The following is a 21,118-nucleotide window of genomic DNA, read 5'->3' as shown; positions in this document are numbered from 1 at the left end:
GGAGAGACAGGAGTGTCCCAGCTGGAGGCCAGACAGCTGAACGGAATCAGGTAATCAGTCACATAATAAATGCACGGTGATGGCCTGGTTCTGTTCTCTTGCAGTAGGCTGGGTTCGAGACTAGACGGAGACGCTCTGCAGCCACGACCCAGAGCAGCCTGGAGAGCAGCGGACAGCAGAGCAACCGACAGGAGAGCGACCTGTGTCAGCTGTGCCTGTGTATAAACCCTACCTGTGTGAGAATAAAGTGTGTGTTTGACACTACCACTCCTCTTTGTCATAACTATCCCTGACTGTGGACAAGAGGGTCCACAGTCAGGTAACCCAAATCATGTTAATTCATTCTGTTGGGACCACGACCCAAGCATATTAAAGATAACTTGGTCTGGACCGAAGTGTTGGACAAACATATAGACGGACAATCACTGACAACCTAGGCAAAAACAAAAGTGCATACAGTATGAACATAGGTGTTAAAGTTTAAAATAATCCACAGGAAATGTTCCAAAGCTGATTTCTACAGTGAAAGTAGAGTGGTCCTATTTTATTCCTGCTTTCTCGCTGTGCGGACGCTTCTCTGCTTGCTCTTTCCCCTCTTGCCCCTGCTTACCTCTGCTTGCATCTTTCTGCTAATATTAATTTCATTTTCACGGATATGCCCCCCTGCACGGACTGCCATGGACATCTACAGAAGATTGCAGTACTTCAGGCAAAGATATTTCATCTAGAAGAAAAGGATACAACAATACAATGGACCCCAAAGGTGAAGCTACAGCTTGCCCCGGAGAACAGTCACGTCTGGAATAAGCGTGGAGCAGGACTTAAAGCAACCCCTAACAAACTAGAAGAACCCAACTTGACAGAAAGAGACTGGCCCCCGCTGCGCAACCGTGGATTGTAGCAGTGAACACGGCAAGGAATGCCCCGCCGCCACTGATGTCTCTACAGCTGGAAAACAGATTCCTACCGCTACAAACCGAGCCTGGATCGCCGCTGGAGGACCCAGCTCGCCTGTCAGCCCCGCGCCGTTCGGGCAGAACGAGACGCAGAGGACCGCAGAAGCTGACGGAGGACGATCAGCGGATCACTGAGCAAACAGCGGATCGAGGATGTGCGCCGAACAGAGGACCACAGATCACTGAGCCAGCAACGCTAATTATCGACCACTCTACTGTATCAGGCATTAACATTAACGGTAAGAAAGATACCAAAACATACTGCTTCCTTGATGAAATGATCTGTGACATAACAGAAAAACTTCCAGAAATGCTGTCTGTCCACAAATATGTGAACAAGGTTATTATTCATGCTGGGAATAATGATATCTCAAGGGGAGAAACGGAAACACTAAAACGTGACTTTACTGAACTGCTAAAAGTTGTAGGCTCTAAAGACATCGAAACATACATCAGTGGTCCCATCCCACCAGCCAGGTCAGGAGTGAATCGTTTTAGCAGAATTTTGGGGCTCAGCAGGTGGCTATCAGTTAGCCACCCAACTTTGGCTAAATGCAAGGAGACACCATCCCCCACACCACCAGATAACCACCATGATGACGTCCAAACAACTGGAGCGAGTGACCTTGCTGCAGTACCAGCCACAACAAGCCTGCACACCAAGGACCCCAGTCCCTCAACTCCACCGACAAACATAGATGAAGTTGAAATTTTGTGGAGTAGCACTGAGACACCCTACCCCCTCCCCTCCCCCTCTTCCTCATCTTCCTCTCCCTTCCTCCCTTTTAGCGACAGGATGAACAAATTGGTGAAAGGTGATCTTAACTGACACCTCAAATAACCCCCCGCTCAAAACCATCATACCCCACCATCATCCCCCATTCTACTCCCCCCTCCCAGACGTCCCCCGCACCTCCCCTTCGGCTTATGCCAAAAGCCTGCTCATGGACACTCAAGGACATCACCCCCCCCTCCCTGCAGCTGAAAGTGGCTCTTCTGAATGTCAGATCACTGGCTACCAAATCTTTTTTGATTAATGATATGATAGTTCAAAAGAACTTGCACTGTATGTTTCTAGTTGAGACCTGGTTAAACAACATTACTGCTGTGGCAACACTGACTGAGACGTGTCCTCCAAACTATAAATACTATCAGGCAGTCAGGCAAAATAGGAAAGGTGGAGGGATTGTCGCTATCTTATCAGCGTCGCTTGTATGTAATGACATTGACCTGGGTGAATTTACATCATTTGAATATCTTGCTATTGAGCTTAAAGCAGAATTATCTTTGCTCATCATCACATTGTACAGGCCACCAAAATATTCAGCACTATTTCTAAGGAATTCTCAGAGCTGATTTCACTCAGCATCACTAGATGTGAAAGAATAATCCTGCATGGAGACCTAAATATTCACGTAAATAAGAAGAATGATCCCAAGACTATTGAACTTCAAAAGTTACTAGACAGCTAGGATCTAAAACAAAATATCAGTGAACCCACTCATCAGCATGGTAACACGCTAGACTTAGTGATAACGACAAGGCTGGACATCGATAAGGTCTCAGTAATCGAATTACCAATATCTGACCATCACTGTGTGTTTTTGATGCTAACCTAATCTTAACAAAGAGCAAAAGAGAGACAGTGGTCAAAAAAAGAATACTAGATGACACAGCAGAGGAAACATTCTCTAACATCATGAGATCATGTGAGCCATGCTCAGACTGCTCCTTAAATCTCATGGTTGAAAATCTAAACAACACCTTGTCATCTACCTGGATATTGTTGCTCCATTAAAGGTCAAAAAGAAATCCACTGACAGAATCTCCCCATGGTTAAACAACAGCAATGTTACTCAGACTAAGAGGACTTGTAGAGCAGCTGAACGAAGATGGAGGAAAACTAAGCTCACAGTTAACTATGATATCTACAAAGAATCCATGGCTGCCTATGGTAAAGCAATGCAGCTGGAAAGAAACAGAGAATGTTGGAAATTCTAGAATACTATTCTCGACTATTAACCAACTACTGAACACTGCCCCCACCCCTTCGCAGTCCTCTGCATCAAGGTGTGAAGAACTCGCATTGTTCCTCAATAAATAACTTCAATCAGAGCCAGCATCACTTATGATGCAGACACAGAGAACATCTGCAAACATTGTGATGTAACCATGGGAACATTCACCCGCATCACATTAACTGAGCTTCATGAAACTGAGATGGAATGTAACTCCTCCACCTCTTGTGTTGACCCGATACCTACAGCATTCTTTAAGCGGATATTCGACAGCATTTCAAGTCACGTCCTACATATTATAAACACGTCTCTTCTAACGGGCATCTTCCCAGACGTCTTCAAAACAGCCGTTATAAAACCCTTGCTAAAGAAACCTAACCTAGACAGTAATACGCTGACCAACTATAGGCCAATATCTAACCTTCCATTCATCAGCAAAATACTAGGAAAAATAGTCTCGGTCCAAATAAACTCCTTTCTTAAAGAAAACAACATCCTGGAGGAATTTCAATCAGGCTTCACAGCACCGAAACTGCTCTGACTAAAATAATTAGTGACCTCAGACTAAACTCTGATACAAACAAGGTCTCAATTCTTATCCTGCTAGACCTGAGCGCAGCATTTGACACGATCGACCATGACATCCTAATTAATCGTCTGGAAAAACTGGTTGGTCTTTCTGACTGTGTATTAAGCTGGTTCAGAACATATATCAAAGGGAGAAAGTATTTTGTCAGGCTTGGAGATCATCTGTCAGAGAAGCATGATGCCCACTTTGGAGTTCCACAAGGGAGCTGCCTCGGTCCATTACTGTTCTCCCTATACATGCTATGATACTACAGCTGTTAACGCCATCACCACCTGTCTGTCAGCAATAAATAAATGGATGAGCAATCATTTCTTAAAATTAAATGAGAACAAAACTGAAATCCTGCTAGTAGGTCCTGTAACAAAAAGAGAGATGATGCAGAATAACATGGGGAATCTTACTCCTTTGATTAAACCTGAAGTCACAAGTCTTGGTGTTATCATAGACTCAGATCTAAGCTTTAAATCCCACATAAACAAGGTGACAAAAACATCATTCTTCCACCTTAGAAATATAGCTAAAATCAGACAATTTATAAATCAAAAGGATGCTGAAAAACTAATCCATGCTTTCATCTCAAGCCGACTCGATTACTGTAATGCACTCTTTACCGGCCTTCCAAAAAAAACAACGGAGAGACTTCAGCTCATCCAAAACGCTGCAGCGAGGCTGCTGACTAGGACCAAGAGGAGAGACCACATCAGTCCAGTGTTAGCCACTCTACACTGGCTTCCAGTAACTTTTAGAATTGATTTTAAGGTCCTCCTTCTTGTATACAAAGCCCTAAACGGAACCGCACCAAGTTACACTGCCAACTCTCTAATCAACTATGTGCCCCCAAGAATATTACGATCATCCACTACTGGTTTATTAAATGTTCCCAGAAACATCCAAAAGAAAATTGGGTATGCAGCCTTTATCGATTATGCACCAAAGCTATGGAACACTTTACCTGCAGACATTAGGGAGGCAAGCTCGCTCAGTATCTTCAAAAGTAAGCTAAAAGCATAACTCTTTACTTTGGCCTTTTAATAGTGATATTTTATATCTCTTTACTTTAGCCTTTTAATGGTGATATTTTATATATTTTTATCTTAGCCACTTTAAACTAATTTAAATGATTTCATACATTTTTAAGCTTGGTTTTCCTGAAGGAGGATCATTTAGTGTTGAGGAAGTAAGAAAGTTAAAAGTAAGGTTGAGAGAGCAAGAGGAAAAAGTAATGTCAAAGAGAAAGATTAAATCTGAAGCGTTGAAAACAATGGAAGAACATAAAATACAGTTTATGTTATGGGAGAAGGAAGCAGAGAACAGGGATAGGAAGAATGTATGTAGATTATTTGCAAAGACAAATATAGCTGAAAGTACAGACAAAGGGATTATGAAAAGGTCAAAGAATGTGTAAAGGCTGCTATTTTATCTTCTATTTTAATTCAGCTATTTTCATACAATTGTAATTCTGCTATATTATATTATTTTAATTCTGCAATTTTATCTGCTATTTTATATTATTTTATCTGCTATTTTATCTGCTATTTTATCTGCTATTTTATACTATTTAATTCTGCTATTTTTATAATGGTACTTCAGACTCATTTACATCAACACTGTGATTATTGTACTGTAAATGCTCTTATTCTGTCCTTGTACTAATTGTTATGTTTTTGCTGTGAAGCACTTTGGGCTGCAATTCTTGTATGAAAGGTGCTATACAAATAAAGCTTATTATTATTATTATTATTATTATTATTATTATTATTATTATTATTATTATTATTATTATTATTATTATTATTATTATTATTATTATTCTGTATAGACAATATGGTAACTGACAGTTGAAGCATTTCAAGGTTTGAATGGTAATGGAACTCTTCGGTTACATCATCAGTGCAAAGGACGAGCTGGTTCTCTGATAAAAAGTGAAACATTCAAGCCTGTGGATATAAAAACTGAAAGAGAGATGTCAACTATGACTCCAAAGGTGAAATTCGGTAAGAAAGATCCAATCTCAAAGATCACAATTCTGTTACATGCAATCAATGCTATCAATAAAATATTACACCTATCAGACAGACCTACATTGCCATCCATAGAGCCATGGCTCTAGATGGCAATGTGTTTTTATGCGGTGCCGGCTTGAACAGGTCACGTGATCTGATCACGGCGGCGTGACGGTCGACTCCTCAGGGTTAACAACTATTCGATGGATTGACATGAAATGTGGTAGGTGCATGCATGACCACCTCATGATGAATGCTAATCACTATCTGCGGAACTAATGACATTCCCATCAGCTGTACTTTATTGTTTTAGGCCCTGTCACACATATCCGTATGACAGAAACGTATGTCGGCGTATACGAAATATCAGCAATACGTTGATATAAATTAAGGGTAAGTTGTGATCGTTCGAAGGATGCAGATGACACGCCGAACACGGCAGACACACGGCCCTGTCACACAGTTCCGTATGGCAGAAACGTATGCCGGCGTATATGAAAATTTGCTCAAGATTTGTCCAAATATGTCCAACTTTTCCACAGCGGTGTTGTAGCTGACGTATACATAATGAATACATAACAAATTATTATATGTACGTCAAACCTATTGATAGCATATCACTTACCTATTTAAAAAAAACTGGAAAAGTGCCATTTGGTTCACATCATGCTGATGCTGGAGAACGGCTAGAATGTACTCTTGTCGCAGCCTCTCAGAATCCTCCATGTTCTCTGATGCTGGGTTGATGTATTCATCAAGACATGCTGTGAAGAAGTGAGGATGAGCTACTCACAGGGACCCTATATACTATATTCAAACCCCAATAAGCTCCCAAAACGCTAGCTGAACGCTAGCTGTACTGTAGAAACACATTTAATAAGTTACTCCTCCGTCAGGCAAACGTTTAACATAGGTTACGAATAGGTTATCGACTCGTTAACAATAAGTTGGCTGTAGGGTTCACCGTCAGCCGACATAGCCTATATCTAACGTGCCTCTAACGTTTTCACGTACTGTATTCACGTAGGTATTTACGTAGGTATTCACGTACTGTATTCATGTAGGTATTCACGTACTGTATTCAATGTAGGTATTCACGTACTGTATTCACGTAGGTATTCACATACTGTATTCACGTAGGTATTCACGTACTGTATTCACGTAGGTATTCACGTACTGTATTCACGTACTGTATTCACGTAGGTATTCACATACTGTATTCACATACTGTATTTACGTAGGTATTCACGTACTGTATTCACGTAGGTATTCACGTAGGTATTTACATACTGTATTCAATGTAGGTATTCACGTACTGTATTCACGTAGGTATTCACATACTGTATTCACGTAGGTATTCACGTACTGTATTCAATGTAGGTATTCACGTACTGTATTCACGTACTGTATTCACGTAGGTATTCACATACTGTATTCACATACTGTATTCACGTAGGTATTCACGTACTGTATTCACGTAGGTATTCACGTAGGTATTTACGTACTGCATTCAGTATTCACATATGTCTAACGTAACGTAACTTATGTGTAACGTCTGCATAACTTATGAAGCACACGTACGTCCGAAAACGTTGAACACGCTCAAAACATTTTCACAGACTCGGCGTTCAACAACGCACCCCAGCGTAACACCGCCTGCTCTTAACGAATACTACTTATACCTTAACTTATATCAACGTTAACCAGCGTATTGCCGATAGTTTGTAGATGCCATATTTTTGTATAAGTTATGCATTCGTTGGGTATTTGTCTGTTACATTTTGTATAAGTAAGTAATACGCTATCAATAGGTTAGACATGTGTATCTGTATACATGGAATCGCAGGGCTTCCAGTGGAATCGCAATGCATTCTGGGGTGGCAAGACTAGAAAAGTGAGCACCAACTCCACAAGCGCCGCCATATTGGATTTATTCTCTACATGTTTACATTTTATTTAGCTTATTATTCAAGCGTGTTTACATTGTATTTGGCTAGTTTTTAGTGTGTAATCATCGCTCTTCCAGTTATGGGATTTGGACACCGACATTGTGTGGTGAAAGGATGTTCGAGCAGTGGGAAAAAGCTAAATAAATGGGCAGAATCTCATTGTGAGCTTCACGATTGCAAAAATTGCGACTGCAAGCCCCCGTTCGAACTATTTCCATTACCAACAGCACTAAAGAACAATGATAGAAGGCTAGCATGGACCAAAGCTGTAAAGAGACAGGATTACAATGGGAAGTCTTGGAAGCCCAAGAAATCTTCGCGGATTTGCAGTGAGCATTTCATGCAAGGAAAACCAACAAATGAATTCCCTGATCCTGAACTCGACCTGGGGTATGTAGTTTATCTATTTGATTTATATATTGACAAATGTACTTTCTATATATTGAGTTTTATAATAATTAACAAACACAAGTTAGGTATATATTTATAATAGCTTACCCTGCAACACAACTGCAATAAGCACTTATGATATCGCCAGTTTTCTTGACTGCGCAGATCCATGCCGAATGTGGCGCGTGGGAAGTTTTCATTGAGTGAGTACAATTTGCTTTCATAAAGCAATACTCAGAATCTGCGAGAGGATTGAAACATATTTTTTTCAACCAGCCAGAGACAAACAGTCTAAATGCTTTGCCTTTTTTGTATTCGTTCAAAGTTCGTTTATGAAACTCGACATGGTTCCCTGGGTGGTCAGACATTAAAAATAATGTTATATCGCTGAGGTATATCGGCGGCCAAGAAGTCATGCTGTTGTTTTCATTGACCCAGCCATCCTGCAATGTCAAGGGATCAGGCACTGAAACGCCACTCGGCATAACCAAAAGCTTAGTCTTTTCTTTTTCGGTGATTGAAATTCTTTCGTTAGCTGTTGGTTGCTCCTCAATGCTCATCTCTAATGCAGCAAACACCCTGGCAATAAGCTTCAGTTTTGTTCCTGAAACCTTTAAATTCCGCTTGCGGCAAAATACTTTCAAAGCTTCGACTTTCCACATCTGAATCTCATCATAAGATAGGAGTTCAGAACTCAATGTAGAGTAGTAGGTTTGTTTACAACACGCTTGAAGAATAAGCTAAGTAAAATGTAAACACGTAGAGAATAAATCCAATATGGCAGCGCTTGTGGAGTTGGTGTTCACTTTACTAGTCTTGCCACCCCAGAATGCATTGCGATTCCACCGGAAGCCCGAAACTGCGATTCCATGTATACTTCACTTTTCCAATCCAATGACAAGTTGGACGTATTTGGACTCTGACAAATTGTGAGCTATATTTCGTATGTTTCCGCCTTACGGATATGTGTGACAGGGCCTTTAGTGCTAAATAACAAATGTTAGCAAATATTAACAAGCTAGATCAGGGGTCGGGAACCTTTTTGGCTGGGAGAGCCATAAAAGCCAAATATCTTTAACTGTATTTCCTTGAGAGCCATATATTTAATAAAATTGAGTTTTAAGTATATCACGTCTCTGAGTACTAAAAGCGCACCCCTCTGATTTCTTTTTTTTTTTTTATATTCACAACTCCCTTTTCACAATGAACAGGTGCAAGTATAAGAGACAATTTAACTATTTTCCTGAGGAGATACATTCTGAACATGGCGGTGCGATGGCTGAGTCGAGGGAAAGTGCTGAATAGACTTTTCAAGTTGCGTGAGGAAATCTTGCCGTTTTTGGAAGCAAAGGGAGACACACCACAGATCTCTGGGACGAAAAGTGTCGATCTGAGCTGGACTGTTTGTGCGACATAACGAAGCATCTCACTGTTAAACCTCCAGCTTCAGGGCCGTGTGATCACGGACATGTATGATGCAGTGACAGCGAAGCCAAGCTGCCTGTGGGAGACTCTGATGCAGCAAGGAAACTTTGGTCACTACGTGTTTCCAAACACTGACAAACCATCTCCACCCCTAATTTTGGCCCTATCTGTGATTGAGTTTGACACTTTGATACTGCTTGCTTTGCGCAGTTTCTCCTCAGCTGTTTCGCGAAGTGCAGGGCTCCGCCCCCTACACACACACACACGCACACACACACACACAAGCGCGCGCACACACACTTGCGCACACACACTTGTGCACACAGTTACAGTCAGAGACAGAGTGGAGGAATGGAGAGGGGAGAACTTAAACAAAAGCTGCTGCTAAATGTTTTACTTTAAAATGACACAGTATAATTATGTATTACTTGTTAATAATCATGTTAAAAAATGTCAGCTCAAAATTGTCTGTGAGCCATATCGAGTCATCGAAAGAGCCATATATGGCTCACGAGCCATAGGTTCTCGACCCCTGAGCTAGATGGTGAACATGGTATGTGTTATACTTTCTAAACACCAGCATGTTAGCATTGTCATTGTGAGCATTTAAGCATGTTGACATTACCATTAAGCCCAAAGCACCACTGTGCCAAAGTACAGCCTAATAGAGCTGCTATCATGGCTATAGACTCTTGTTCTTGTTAGAAAACTGAATACAATCTGCATTTGGACTATGGAGTTGAGTTCTGCTCGCAGCTGTAACAAGGACAATGTTTTTTGAATGTGTTACAACAATATTTCCCACCTCTGACTTTCTTCTCCATTGCAACAGTTGCTCAGGCTCATAGGTATCTTTTCATGATGATTTTCATTCAACATAAACCTACAGTATTGTTACATTTTCCAGGAGACTCACTGATGAGATCATTAAAAGAAAACATTGAACACACACACTATACTTTTGTTGTCTACCCTTTTCCTATTCATGAGCATATTGTGATCTCCAGCAGTCCGACTGTACCTGAAGTGTAGTCAGGAGCTCGTTTCTCACAGTTCGAGCCAAATGTGCCGATTTGGCAAACACACTTGCACTCTGTGCTGGAGAGAACCGGCCTGGCATTGTTGGGGCAGGGAGAGCACTTGCAGGTATCAAACTCGTCCAGGTACTGCAGCAGGGCCTTCCTCAGGTGTCTCCTCTTTGTGAGAGCACATGGGATCCCCCGAACCAGGTCTATAATGGGCAGCACCTGGACAAACACACAAATACATGAACCCAACATAAGCTTTTTGTAGATTTTCTTTTTTTTCCTGCATGATTGAAGACACTTTAGTGGTGTTTGATTTAACCTTGGATTCGACCACAGCAGGGTTCTCAAGAACAGACTTGGCCCAGTTCTTGAAGGATGTTTGGTCCGGAGTGGGGCGCTGCCTCTCCCAGGCCAGAGCTGAAGCCTCTCTGATTCGACCTCCTTTCACCATAGAGAAAGACTTCTCTGCTGCTTGAATGTACGAGCCTGGACCAAATAAATGTTTCAGGAATGATTGAAGGAAAGAACATGGTGAGAATAAGATCAGTGTTCTTTTCAGTCGATAAACCATGGACAGTAGAGTTAGGAATACAGAAAGTGTGCTTCCTGGCAGATTTAGTTAGAAACCTTGATATTTCTCAGTCATCTTGTTGTCGGAGCATCGGGTCACACTGCTGTGTTCCGTGTAGACGATGATGGTCCAGGTGGTCTCTCGGCCTAGGCAGCCTTTGATGTGCTCTTCTGTTTCACCTGTTGGAGAGGACGAGTAACATGACGCAGAGACAAAGGAACGGACTGGTTAAATATTTTGATTTCTTTTTACAAAATGTAAGTTATTGAAATGAAAGAAAGATATGACAGATTTTTGTCAATAATAATCTTTTCAACACAAATTACATTGCAAGGCTCAATTTGGGAATGATACAATAATACATTGTGTTTTTTATTATTTCTTATTTGATGAATGTTGTAAACAAATAGAAATCAAATTCCTCCTCATGATATGTTTTAACCAAATCTTCCTGCCTCACTCAATGCTCTGTTTCCTGAAGTATAGAAAATGGTTGAAAATGAGAAGCAAATCCCACTGTCCCCTGGAAAGGACATGGGTTAGAATGTGTATATTGAAAGGCTTAAAGTTAACATACACTCTCTAGGTAAGATGAATAAAAAAACAACATCATTATGAAGAACAGAAACAACATATCTTCATAAATTTGATAATTGAACTGCCTTACTGCCATAATGTTTTGCTGCTATCCCCCCTATTTGAAAATACATAAAATGTGCTCTATTATATAATCTATAATCAGAAATCACCAGAAATCCCTGGATGTGCTTCACACAGTACATCAGGACTCAAACAAATTGAATGTATGATGTTTGAAATAAAGGTGTCATGTCCCCCACAGAGGACAAAAATCCACACATTTGGGGTTTCCTCCGCGCCAACAATTTCTAATCCAAATTGAATTATCTTTGAAGATGAGATTCTGGTCACATTATTTAACATAACCACACAAAAACCCAGAACCAGCACCAAATTATCATAGAAAGAACAGAGAACATTACTATAATGCTAACTTCAAATGTAACTATTTAGATTTCTTTGTGATTTTAAGATTTTAATGATATAATTGGATTAATATTATGAGGGTTTTTTTACAGAAAACCTTTCCATTTTGAAATATGATTAATATTACGGGTGAGGTTTCCAACTGTATTATCTGTAATGTCCATTCTCTTGAACTGTCAAAATATTTAACTGGCCTTTTCCAAAATGTACTCGCAACATGACATCACAGGAGTGTGATTTACACTGGAAAAAAATCAGACTGTCCAGACTTTTGGGGTACCACTGCAGCCCAGGGTGTAATGATGTATTTTGACCACCGGGCTGTACTGTTGTACCTGAACTGGTGAGCTTTTCTCGGCTGTACTGGTACAACAGGTCATAGTGGCCTCCCAGTTTCCCTGAGCCGTAGTAATGCGTCCCGAAGCGCTGGAAGATGTCCCTGTAGAGGGCGTAGTTGTACTCGAGAGGAAGAGCTTGAAGGAACTGAAGAAAGGGCAGCGACAGGACGAGGTCCCCGGGGTCCCTCACCTTGAACGTTGACACGGGCAAAACCTGGTGAACCCTGAAAAACCTGGAGTCCTATGGAAGGAAAGATAGAAAGTGAATGAAGAAGGGAAAGATGAGGAAGGAGAGTATAGTTGCAACCAGCCACATGTGTGCATGTGAACAGATACATGCACACATGTTTATGTGTTTGTGTGTGTTTATCTTGTGGGGACCGTGTTTCAGTCTTTCTGAGTGAGGACATATTGTAAAATGGAGACATTTTGTCTGGTCCTCACTTCTTGATGTTAAGGTTAGCGTTAGGAGATTAGAGAATGCATTATGTGCATAAAGGTGTTGTTGTTTGAGTCCCTAACCGTTTTCTTTGATGCTTCAAAAGCTTCCTTGTTAGAGTTGCTTCGGGTCATAGATCTCCCACTGAAGAAAAAAATGGGGAAGGAAAAGATGTTTTGATGTTGTTGGCTGTTTATAGGCAAACTGGATGTCCTCTCATGGACGGACTCGGTGTGCAGAGGCTGGGGCTCGATGCTGAAGTCCTCCAGCTGTCCAACCTGTGCAACCACAACATCTGTTAATTGAAGTCTTTAACAAGAAGAACAGTAACAACAAAGCCAAAGCTAAAAAGATATTGTCTGCAAACCACTGATTTTTTTAAATTATTGCCTGGAGCCAATATATTATTGCATGTGTAGGATGTGAAAATGTCTGACATGGCTGCTCCTAGTGGTCGAAAAGATACTACAGCAGACAGCAATGCAGACACAGAATTTGTTTCACCAGTTTTAATTGGGATGTGTCAGATTCTTATACAAACAAAAACCTAGTGTCATATACTTTCACTTCATCCATTCAGCCTAACATTGGAGTTTATTTAAGCTGATTTTAGTTTGGGATTCATATTGCTGCAACTAGGTTAGCTTTACTGTAGGGTTGTACAATTAAATATTGCAAATAATAATAATACCACCTTAATTTCAAAGCTCTCAAAGTTGTGAGGGATGCGGTGGTAGAGCTGCGTAGTCCGAGGCCTCCTGATGATACAACTTCCTCCCATAAACATGTTGTCCAGTACCGCTGCCCTGGGCTCCTCTGCTATAGCATCAAACCTACAAACACAAATTGATGAAAAGTCAAATATCATTGACTTTTCTTGTACAACAAACACTAAAGCCCAACAATACATCAGCAGACCAATATTATCAGTCAATATTGGATTATTACTGATATGTAAAAATAAATTGCAGATCAGGAAACTAGAGCAATTAAATATATACTTATGTTTGAGTTTAATATTGTTTGTTGTATTTGTTTTTATTCATAATTATCTTAAATAAAAAAACTATTTTATATTTACTGTTGTCATTTTTAAAAGAAAAAATAGTTTATTGCTGTAATGTCTTAGATAACTTTATAAAACAAATATTTATCTTATATGTTTATGTGAACAAAATGCACACAACAAGTGTAATTGTATTTTTGTATTTACAGCAGTGGTAAAATAATATCAAATATACTGCAGCAATTCAAGACGTTCTACTAAAAATGCCGTGTGAAGAGGAAATAATAGGCAGAAGAGCGCTTGACAAAAAATAATGCAATTTAGGAACACAGCAGGAAAGAATGTTAAGAAAGTTGTAAACTCAGTTGTGACTTTTTGACCTATAACTTACCCATTTCCCACCAGGTCAGCCCCGGGGGCCACTCTCTTCTCCCCTGGACACACAGTATTGAAGTCGCCACAGTCCCTCTCATCCGAGTTATCTCCACAGTCGTTCTGCTTGTTGCATGTCAACGTGGAGTTGATGCAGCGTCCTGCAGCAGAGAGGATGTTTAGAAGATAAGATGTGTGTGTGTGTGTGTGTGTGTGTGTCTTTATGTGTGTGTGTGTGTGTGTGTGTGTGTGTGTGTGTGTGTGTGTGTGTGTGTGTGTGTGTGTGTGTGTGTGTGTGTGTGATTGTGATTGTGTGTTGTGACAACAGATAATAAATTAAACAGTGGGCCTGTGACAGAAAAGATGTTAAAGGGAGAAACCCAAGGGGAACAGGGTAAAACATTTTACTAATAGATATCACTGTGAAACTTCCTCAGTTGATTACGTTAGACAATTATTTTGTTACAAGTTGCAAATGAGGTATTATCTTATTAAATATGTGCTAATTTAAATACATTTTCATTGGATAAAGCCAGGTTCAAAATTCTTGTTTCATTTTGTTGACATATTAGAGGCAAAAGGTTTTGTACAGAGGGAATTCAACAGCCATAAAAAATAATAATATTGCCATGTTTTCCAGGAATAAAATGTTATAAATCAGGCTATGAATGATATATGAACAACCCCTCTCTTAAAGCCTTCAGAATATAAAGAGGAATGAAACTGGAAAGATGGATATTTGTATGAGAAAAAAACTCATTTTTAGAAAACAGCCTTTAGAAGATATGTATTGTAAAATAACACATTTTGTAAAACACTACAGGTAACTAGGATAAACATTTTAAACTTATAAATATCATCTTCCCCTATTGATTACTTACATTAAGATAATATTTGGAATATTATGGAAGAGAAATAACCCAAACTCTCAAAATTGACCAGTGCATGAATACACAATGCCACATTTGGAAGATCCCTGATGCTAATTTCACATCTTTTATGTATTCTATATTACATCAGTGATGTAAAAACATACTTACCATTATCACACTTGAAGTCATCTCTGCAGTCGATGGGGGCTAACTTGCACTCTGTGGCAGAGTGACAGGGCCGCTCCTCTGTCAGCTCCACGCTGCAGGCTGATCCACCGAACTGGGATGGCCTCTGGACCGACCGCGTCCGAAACTGTGGCGACGACATGCGAGAGAGACTGTTTAAGATTTTACTTCATTTAAATTCAAACCTATACGTTTAAAAATGTTAAGCAATTATGAAATGAGTGATCATTAGGGGCTAAGGGCCTTTTCTTGATTTGTTTAAATGTACGTTTTTAAGGTACTTACATGTACATATAACATGGTGTGTTTCATATCAACATTTGCAGAACAATCTCACCCTCTCTATAATGAGACACCCATTTGTCCTAGAGCACTGTGTACAGTGATAATTTGTCCCTAAAGTCTTAGGTTCACAAAAGTAGTGTAATATATAAATATAAATGTAACAGATAAATGTAGAAAAAAGGTTAAGAAATTATATACAAATAAGCACAACATGCTTTTTATCGATCTTCCTGCAGTTGTCTCACCACCATCAAATGATGTGAATGTCTTCTAGCTGTGAGCAGCTAGTCTCTCTGTGTATTGGACAGTAGGGTCACTATATGTCAGGGGTCGTGAACCTTTTTGGCTGGGAGAGCCATAAAAGCCAAATATTTTTAAATGTATTTCCTTGAGAGCCATATATTTAATAAAATTGAGTTTTAAGTATATCACGTCTCCGAGTACTAAAAGCGCTATCAGTGTTTCCCCTACCATTGTCTGTGCCCCCTCCCTGAAGAGATACATTCTGAACATGGCGGTGCGATGGCTGAGTCGAGGGAAAGTGCTGAATAGACTTTTCGAGTTGCGTGAGGAAATCTTGCCGTTTTTGGAAACAAAGGGAAACACACCACAGATCTCTGGGACGAAAAGTGTCGATGTGAGCTGGACTGTTTGTGCGACATAATGAAGCATCTCACTGTTAAACCTGCAGCTTCAGGGCCGTGTGATCACGCACATGTATGATGCAGTGAGAGCGAAGCTGCCTGTGGGAGACTCTGATCGAAAGAGCCATATATGGCTTGCGAGCCATAGGTTCCCGACCCCTGCTATAGACGGAATCGGAGTTTCGGGCTTCCGGTGGGATCACAATGCATGCTGGTGTGGCAAGCTTAGAAAAGTGAGCACCAACTCTACAAGGGCTGCCATATTGGATTTCTTCTCTAAGTGTTTACATTGTATTTAGCTTATTCTTCAAGCGTGTTGTAAACAAACCTACTACTCTACAATGAGTTCTGAACTCCTATCTTATGATGAGGTTCAGATGTGGAAAGTCGAAGCTTTGAAAGTATTTTGCCGCAAGCGGAATTTAAAGGTTTCAGGAACAAAACTGAAGCTTATTGTCAGGGTGTTTGCTGCATCAGAGATGGGCATTGAGGAGCAACCAACAGCTAACGAAAGACTTTCAATCACAGAAAAGAAAAGACTAAGCTTTTGGTTATGCCGAGTGGCGTTTCAGTGCCTGATCCCTTGACATTGCAGGATGGCTGGGTCAATGAAAACAACAGCATGACTTCTTGGCCGCCGATATACCTCAGCGATATAACATTATTTTTAATGTCTGACCACCCAGGGAACCATGTCGAGTTTCATAAACGAACTTTGAACGAATACAAAGAAGGCAAAGCATTTAGACTGTTTGTCTCTGGCTGGTTGAAACAAATATCTTTCAATCCTCTCGCAGATTCTGAGTATTGCTTTATGAAAGCAAATTGTACTCACTCAATGAAAGTTTCCCATACACCACATTCGGCATGGATCTGCACAGTCAAGAAAACTGGCGATATCATAAGTGCTTATTGCAGTTGTGTTGCAGGGTAAGCTATTATAAATATATACCTAACTTGTGTTCGTTAATTATCATAAAACTCAATATATAGAAAGTACATTTGTCAATATATAAATCAAGTAGATAGACTACATACCCCAGGTCGAGGTCAGGATCAGGGAATTCATTTGTTGGTTTTCCTTGCATGAAATGCTCACTGCAAATCCGCGAAGATTTCTTGGGCTTCCAAGACTTCCCATTGTAATGCTGTCTCTTTACAGCTTTGGTCCATGCTAGCCTTCTATCATTGTTCTTTAGTGCGGTTGGAAATGGAAATAGTTCGAACGGGGGCTTGCAGTCGCAATTTTTGCAATCGTGAAGCTCACAATGAGATTCTGCCCATTTATTTAGCTTTTTCCCACTGTTTGAACATCCTTTCACCACACATGTCGGTGTCCAAATCCCATAACTAGAAGAGCGATGATTACACATTAAAAACTAGCCAAATACAATGTAAACACGCTTGAAGAATAAGCTAAATACAATGTAAACACGTAGAGAATAAATCCAATATGGCGGCCCTTGTAGAGTTGGTGCCCACTTTTCTAGGCTTGCCACACCAGCATGCATTGTGATTCCACACACTCAAAGCCTGCTGAGAGTGAGTGACAGAGTAAACACACAGCTGTGAGAGGGAATACGTCCGGGTTTCTTGCCTGTTTCTTGGCGCAGGGCGAGCAGTCGGACCACGGCCCGAGCTCTGTGAGCAAGCAGTTGATTGGACAGCTCTGATCGTTACAAGCTCTCCTGTCATCACTCTCACACAGCTGATGGCAGCTGCTCTTCCAGTAGTAGTCGTCGTTATAATTCATTTTCCTGTCAAACAAATATGAAAAAATGACTTAAATACAGCAGCTGTTGCCATCATCTGCATTAAGTGTTTTTATTTTACAACAATAACTCAAAGCAGCGGAGGAAGGAAGAAAAATAATTCTTGATTACAGTATTGTAAATAATCAACTGCTTTGGCTCTAATTTAACAGCAGTTTCTGACTGACTTCCTAACACAAGTAGGAATATAATATATAATATATTGTATGCTCCTAATTCTGTCCTCAGAAGTCCACCTGTATCTGTATTCAGATCCTTTGCTGCAGTAAAAGTACTGATACACACTGTGAAAATACTCCACTACAATTAAAAGTCCTGCATTCAAACCCTTACTTCAGTAAAAGAATGTAAGTAGTATAAACAAAACTATATACTTAAAGTATAAAAAGAAGAAGTATTGATTGTGCAGAAAAATGTCAATATAAATGTATATTCTGAATTAATATTACTGCTGCATTAATGTGTATTAATGTTGCATTTTACTGCCGTAGCTGTTTAAGGTTCAGCTCATTTTAACTCCTTTATATCCGGTTGTGTAGTTTAATCTACAGCAACGCATTTTATTCTATGAGATTATATGTTTGTATCTTTGACTCTGTCCTGTGAGAACCACATGTCTCTAAAAAGTCAGCTTTTCATGAGTTTCTCAGACAAACAGCCTGTTTTCAGCTTTGTGATGATGCATTCTCCAGCTGATCCAAGAGGCTTTTTAAAGACTTTATTTAGTTGAAGAGTATTTTCTCAACACGTAAAGGAACATGTTACACTTTATCACAAACATTCAAAATAAACACATCTGGAGATATATGGCAATGGACAGGAAGGGGAATCTGAATCTAAAGTAGTGCAAAAGTAGTGCAGTGGAATAGACGTGCAAGGTTGAATAAAATGAAAATACTCATTTGAAGTACGAGTACATCAAATGTGTACTAAAGAACAGTACTTGAGTACTTAGATTTCACTGCCTATGTCTCAATGTCTCACCGGTGTCTGTGCTGTGTTCCGTGGTTGCAGGTCCTGGAGCAGGCAGACCAGGTTCCCCAGGGGTAGCGGTCACAGAAACAGGCCAGGCCGGCTGATATCCAGCTGAGGAGCTGCAGCAGCAGGAGTAACCGGCTGGAAGACGCCATCAGAGAAGTCCAAACTGCGTTCACCTTCTCTGAAAATCATGTGATGACCAGAAGCAACAACTTCCTTTATTCAGTTAGATGTTATAAAATATCATCATGGTAAACAAACAAGATGGATTTCCAACTGAACATCTCAACGTGAATAATCTATTAAAAATCAAATGATTTGATGCTCCCGCACATTCTCCTCAGAGGAACATCTCAACAAAGCGTTCTCAACATGTGCACATGATGACTGTGAGGACATGCAATAATCCAAACCCTAATCTCAACTCTACTGCTCTTTTCTGAGGGCACTTCAAAATGCTGCAGCACTTCCCTGCAGGGCGTACTGCTCTCCCTTTAAATGTTTTTTTAAATTATTCATTAAACTCTGTTTATTCATTATTATATGTTTCGCATTTAGACTAAATATATTTCTGATGCACATACAAATGCCTTTTAGGTTAGGTATGGTCCTTTTAGCACATTTCATTCATAGAGTGAATTATTCAGAAGAATATTAGAGCCAGGTATAAAGGGAAAGAATTAGAGGAGAATTTCTTTTGAATTTCGAGAATAAAGTCAAAATTTCAAGATTAAAGTCGAAAAATCAAGAATAAAGTCAAATGTTCAGTTTATGCTAGTAATCATTCTATTTGTTTGATGCATTCTCAAAATAATGACTTTAATCTTTCAATGTTACATTTATTGTTAATATTTTGACTTTATTCTCAAAATGCAAAATGCAAAAAAAAGTCTTCCTTCTCTGATTTATTTTTTCTTAATACTTTCTAAAATACATTTTTACTTTATTTTTTAAATGCAAAATTCCTCATCTAATTTTTTCCCTTATCCCTGGAATTCAGTGTTTTACATCATTTATAAAAGGCATTTAATAGGAAAAAGACAAAAAACATCAAAGAAATAAAATTGTACAAAGCAATAAAGGGTCACGTTCAGTGAACGTGCTTAAAAAAAAGCAAATTCTGACTTACCACATATACTGATGTCCTCTTGAGCAGATCATTTAGTAGCTCTGTTTGTATATTCGAGCAGTTAACAGTCTTCTCTGACTAATTAAGCACTGCAGGCAGAGCTCAATCTGACTTGAGGTTTGTAGCAGCAATATATAACCCCTCTGGGATTTCTCATGGGACTTATGTTGCACAATCTGTGTCTGAAAACATCTGAAAATAAAAACTATTAATCAGAAAACTTGCACAGAAAGTTTTTACTGAACCCTCTTGCCCCTCAGTGTTACTGGAAGTAAAGAGTTCTGGAGTTTCCCATCTGCAGAGACGTAAACCAGATGTGTTGTGTTTGAGACTTGACGGTTAGAGATAATGAGGGGGAGAACGATTACATTTCTTTCTTTAGTTATCCAAGTCTTTGCACAATCTGGCACGACACACTCACAATTGCTCCATGTTGAAAAAGGCACATTAGTGAATTCAATCTAATTTGTCAAACTGCAACATCACTGTGTACACAGATACACATATTGTTAGTTGGTGTGGTGTTGTTGCTTAATTTGTCCAAGACTTATGTATGTATGTAAGTATCCAAAGTGTTAAGATATGGAGACATGAAATATCCCAAAGTTGTGCATTTAGTATTTTAACAGATGAAATGGTGCGATATGGGATATGTACCTGGTTTAAATATTAATATTAGAATATATACTTTGAAAAAATGCATAAAGTGGAAACTCTACATCAGGGGTCACCAACCTTTTTAATACTGAGAGCTACTTCAAGGGTACTGAATAATACGAAGGGCTACTTGTTTGATACAAACTTCCTGAATAACATAGTTGCATGGTTCACCTTTAATGATAATATTATCAATAATAATAATAATTATAAATATTCATATATGTGAAGAGACTGTCTGATCACATGTTAATGTTAATTATTCCTCACAATGATTATTAACAATGATTTATGGTAGGAAACACAGATATATTTAAACATGCAACATTATTTATTTATGTTCTCAATCTATTTCAACATTTGAAAGTCAGAGTTATCACATCTCTGATATTTTCATAAATATCTTTATTGACAGTTTTGTATGAATGAGCACATTTGTAGCATTTTGTTAAAAATCACACCAGTTATATTTGAGTACAAAGTATCACTTCTGTAAAAAAAATAAG

At 39.5% G+C, this 21,118-nt stretch overlaps 1 protein-coding gene across 3 annotated transcripts in view; it reads right to left on the bottom strand.

Annotated features, from left to right (window-relative positions):
- c6.2 (complement component 6, duplicate 2) overlaps positions 1-20,067 on the bottom strand; it is a 36,332-nt gene extending 16,265 nt beyond the window's left edge. The window contains exons 1-11 of one of the 3 annotated variants that reach the window (XM_029444325.1): positions 19,956-20,067; positions 18,833-19,002; positions 17,674-17,833; positions 15,130-15,274; positions 14,109-14,250; positions 13,406-13,544; positions 12,795-12,989; positions 12,270-12,513; positions 10,986-11,108; positions 10,678-10,844; positions 10,352-10,577 (exon numbers count right to left, since the gene is read on the bottom strand). In XM_029444325.1, the coding sequence (XP_029300185.1) occupies positions 10,352-10,577; positions 10,678-10,844; positions 10,986-11,108; positions 12,270-12,513; positions 12,795-12,989; positions 13,406-13,544; positions 14,109-14,250; positions 15,130-15,274; positions 17,674-17,833; positions 18,833-18,978 (1,687 nt within the window). In that variant the 5' untranslated portion in view covers positions 18,979-19,002; positions 19,956-20,067. Of the gene's footprint in view, positions 1-10,351; positions 10,578-10,677; positions 10,845-10,985; positions 11,109-12,269; positions 12,514-12,794; positions 12,990-13,405; positions 13,545-14,108; positions 14,251-15,129; positions 15,275-17,673; positions 17,834-18,832; positions 19,016-19,955 lie in introns of those variants that run through there. The other 2 variants (XM_029444324.1, XM_029444326.1) reach the window with 2 other exon arrangements.
- Between the last annotated feature and the right edge of the window lie 1,051 nt (positions 20,068-21,118).

Source organism: Cottoperca gobio, chromosome 12 (assembly GCF_900634415.1).
Source record: "Cottoperca gobio chromosome 12, fCotGob3.1, whole genome shotgun sequence".
NCBI classification, from domain to species: domain Eukaryota; kingdom Metazoa; phylum Chordata; class Actinopteri; order Perciformes; family Bovichtidae; genus Cottoperca; species Cottoperca gobio.
Note: the sequence above shows the minus strand (reverse complement) of the source record. Positions and strands in the feature narration are given on the sequence as shown.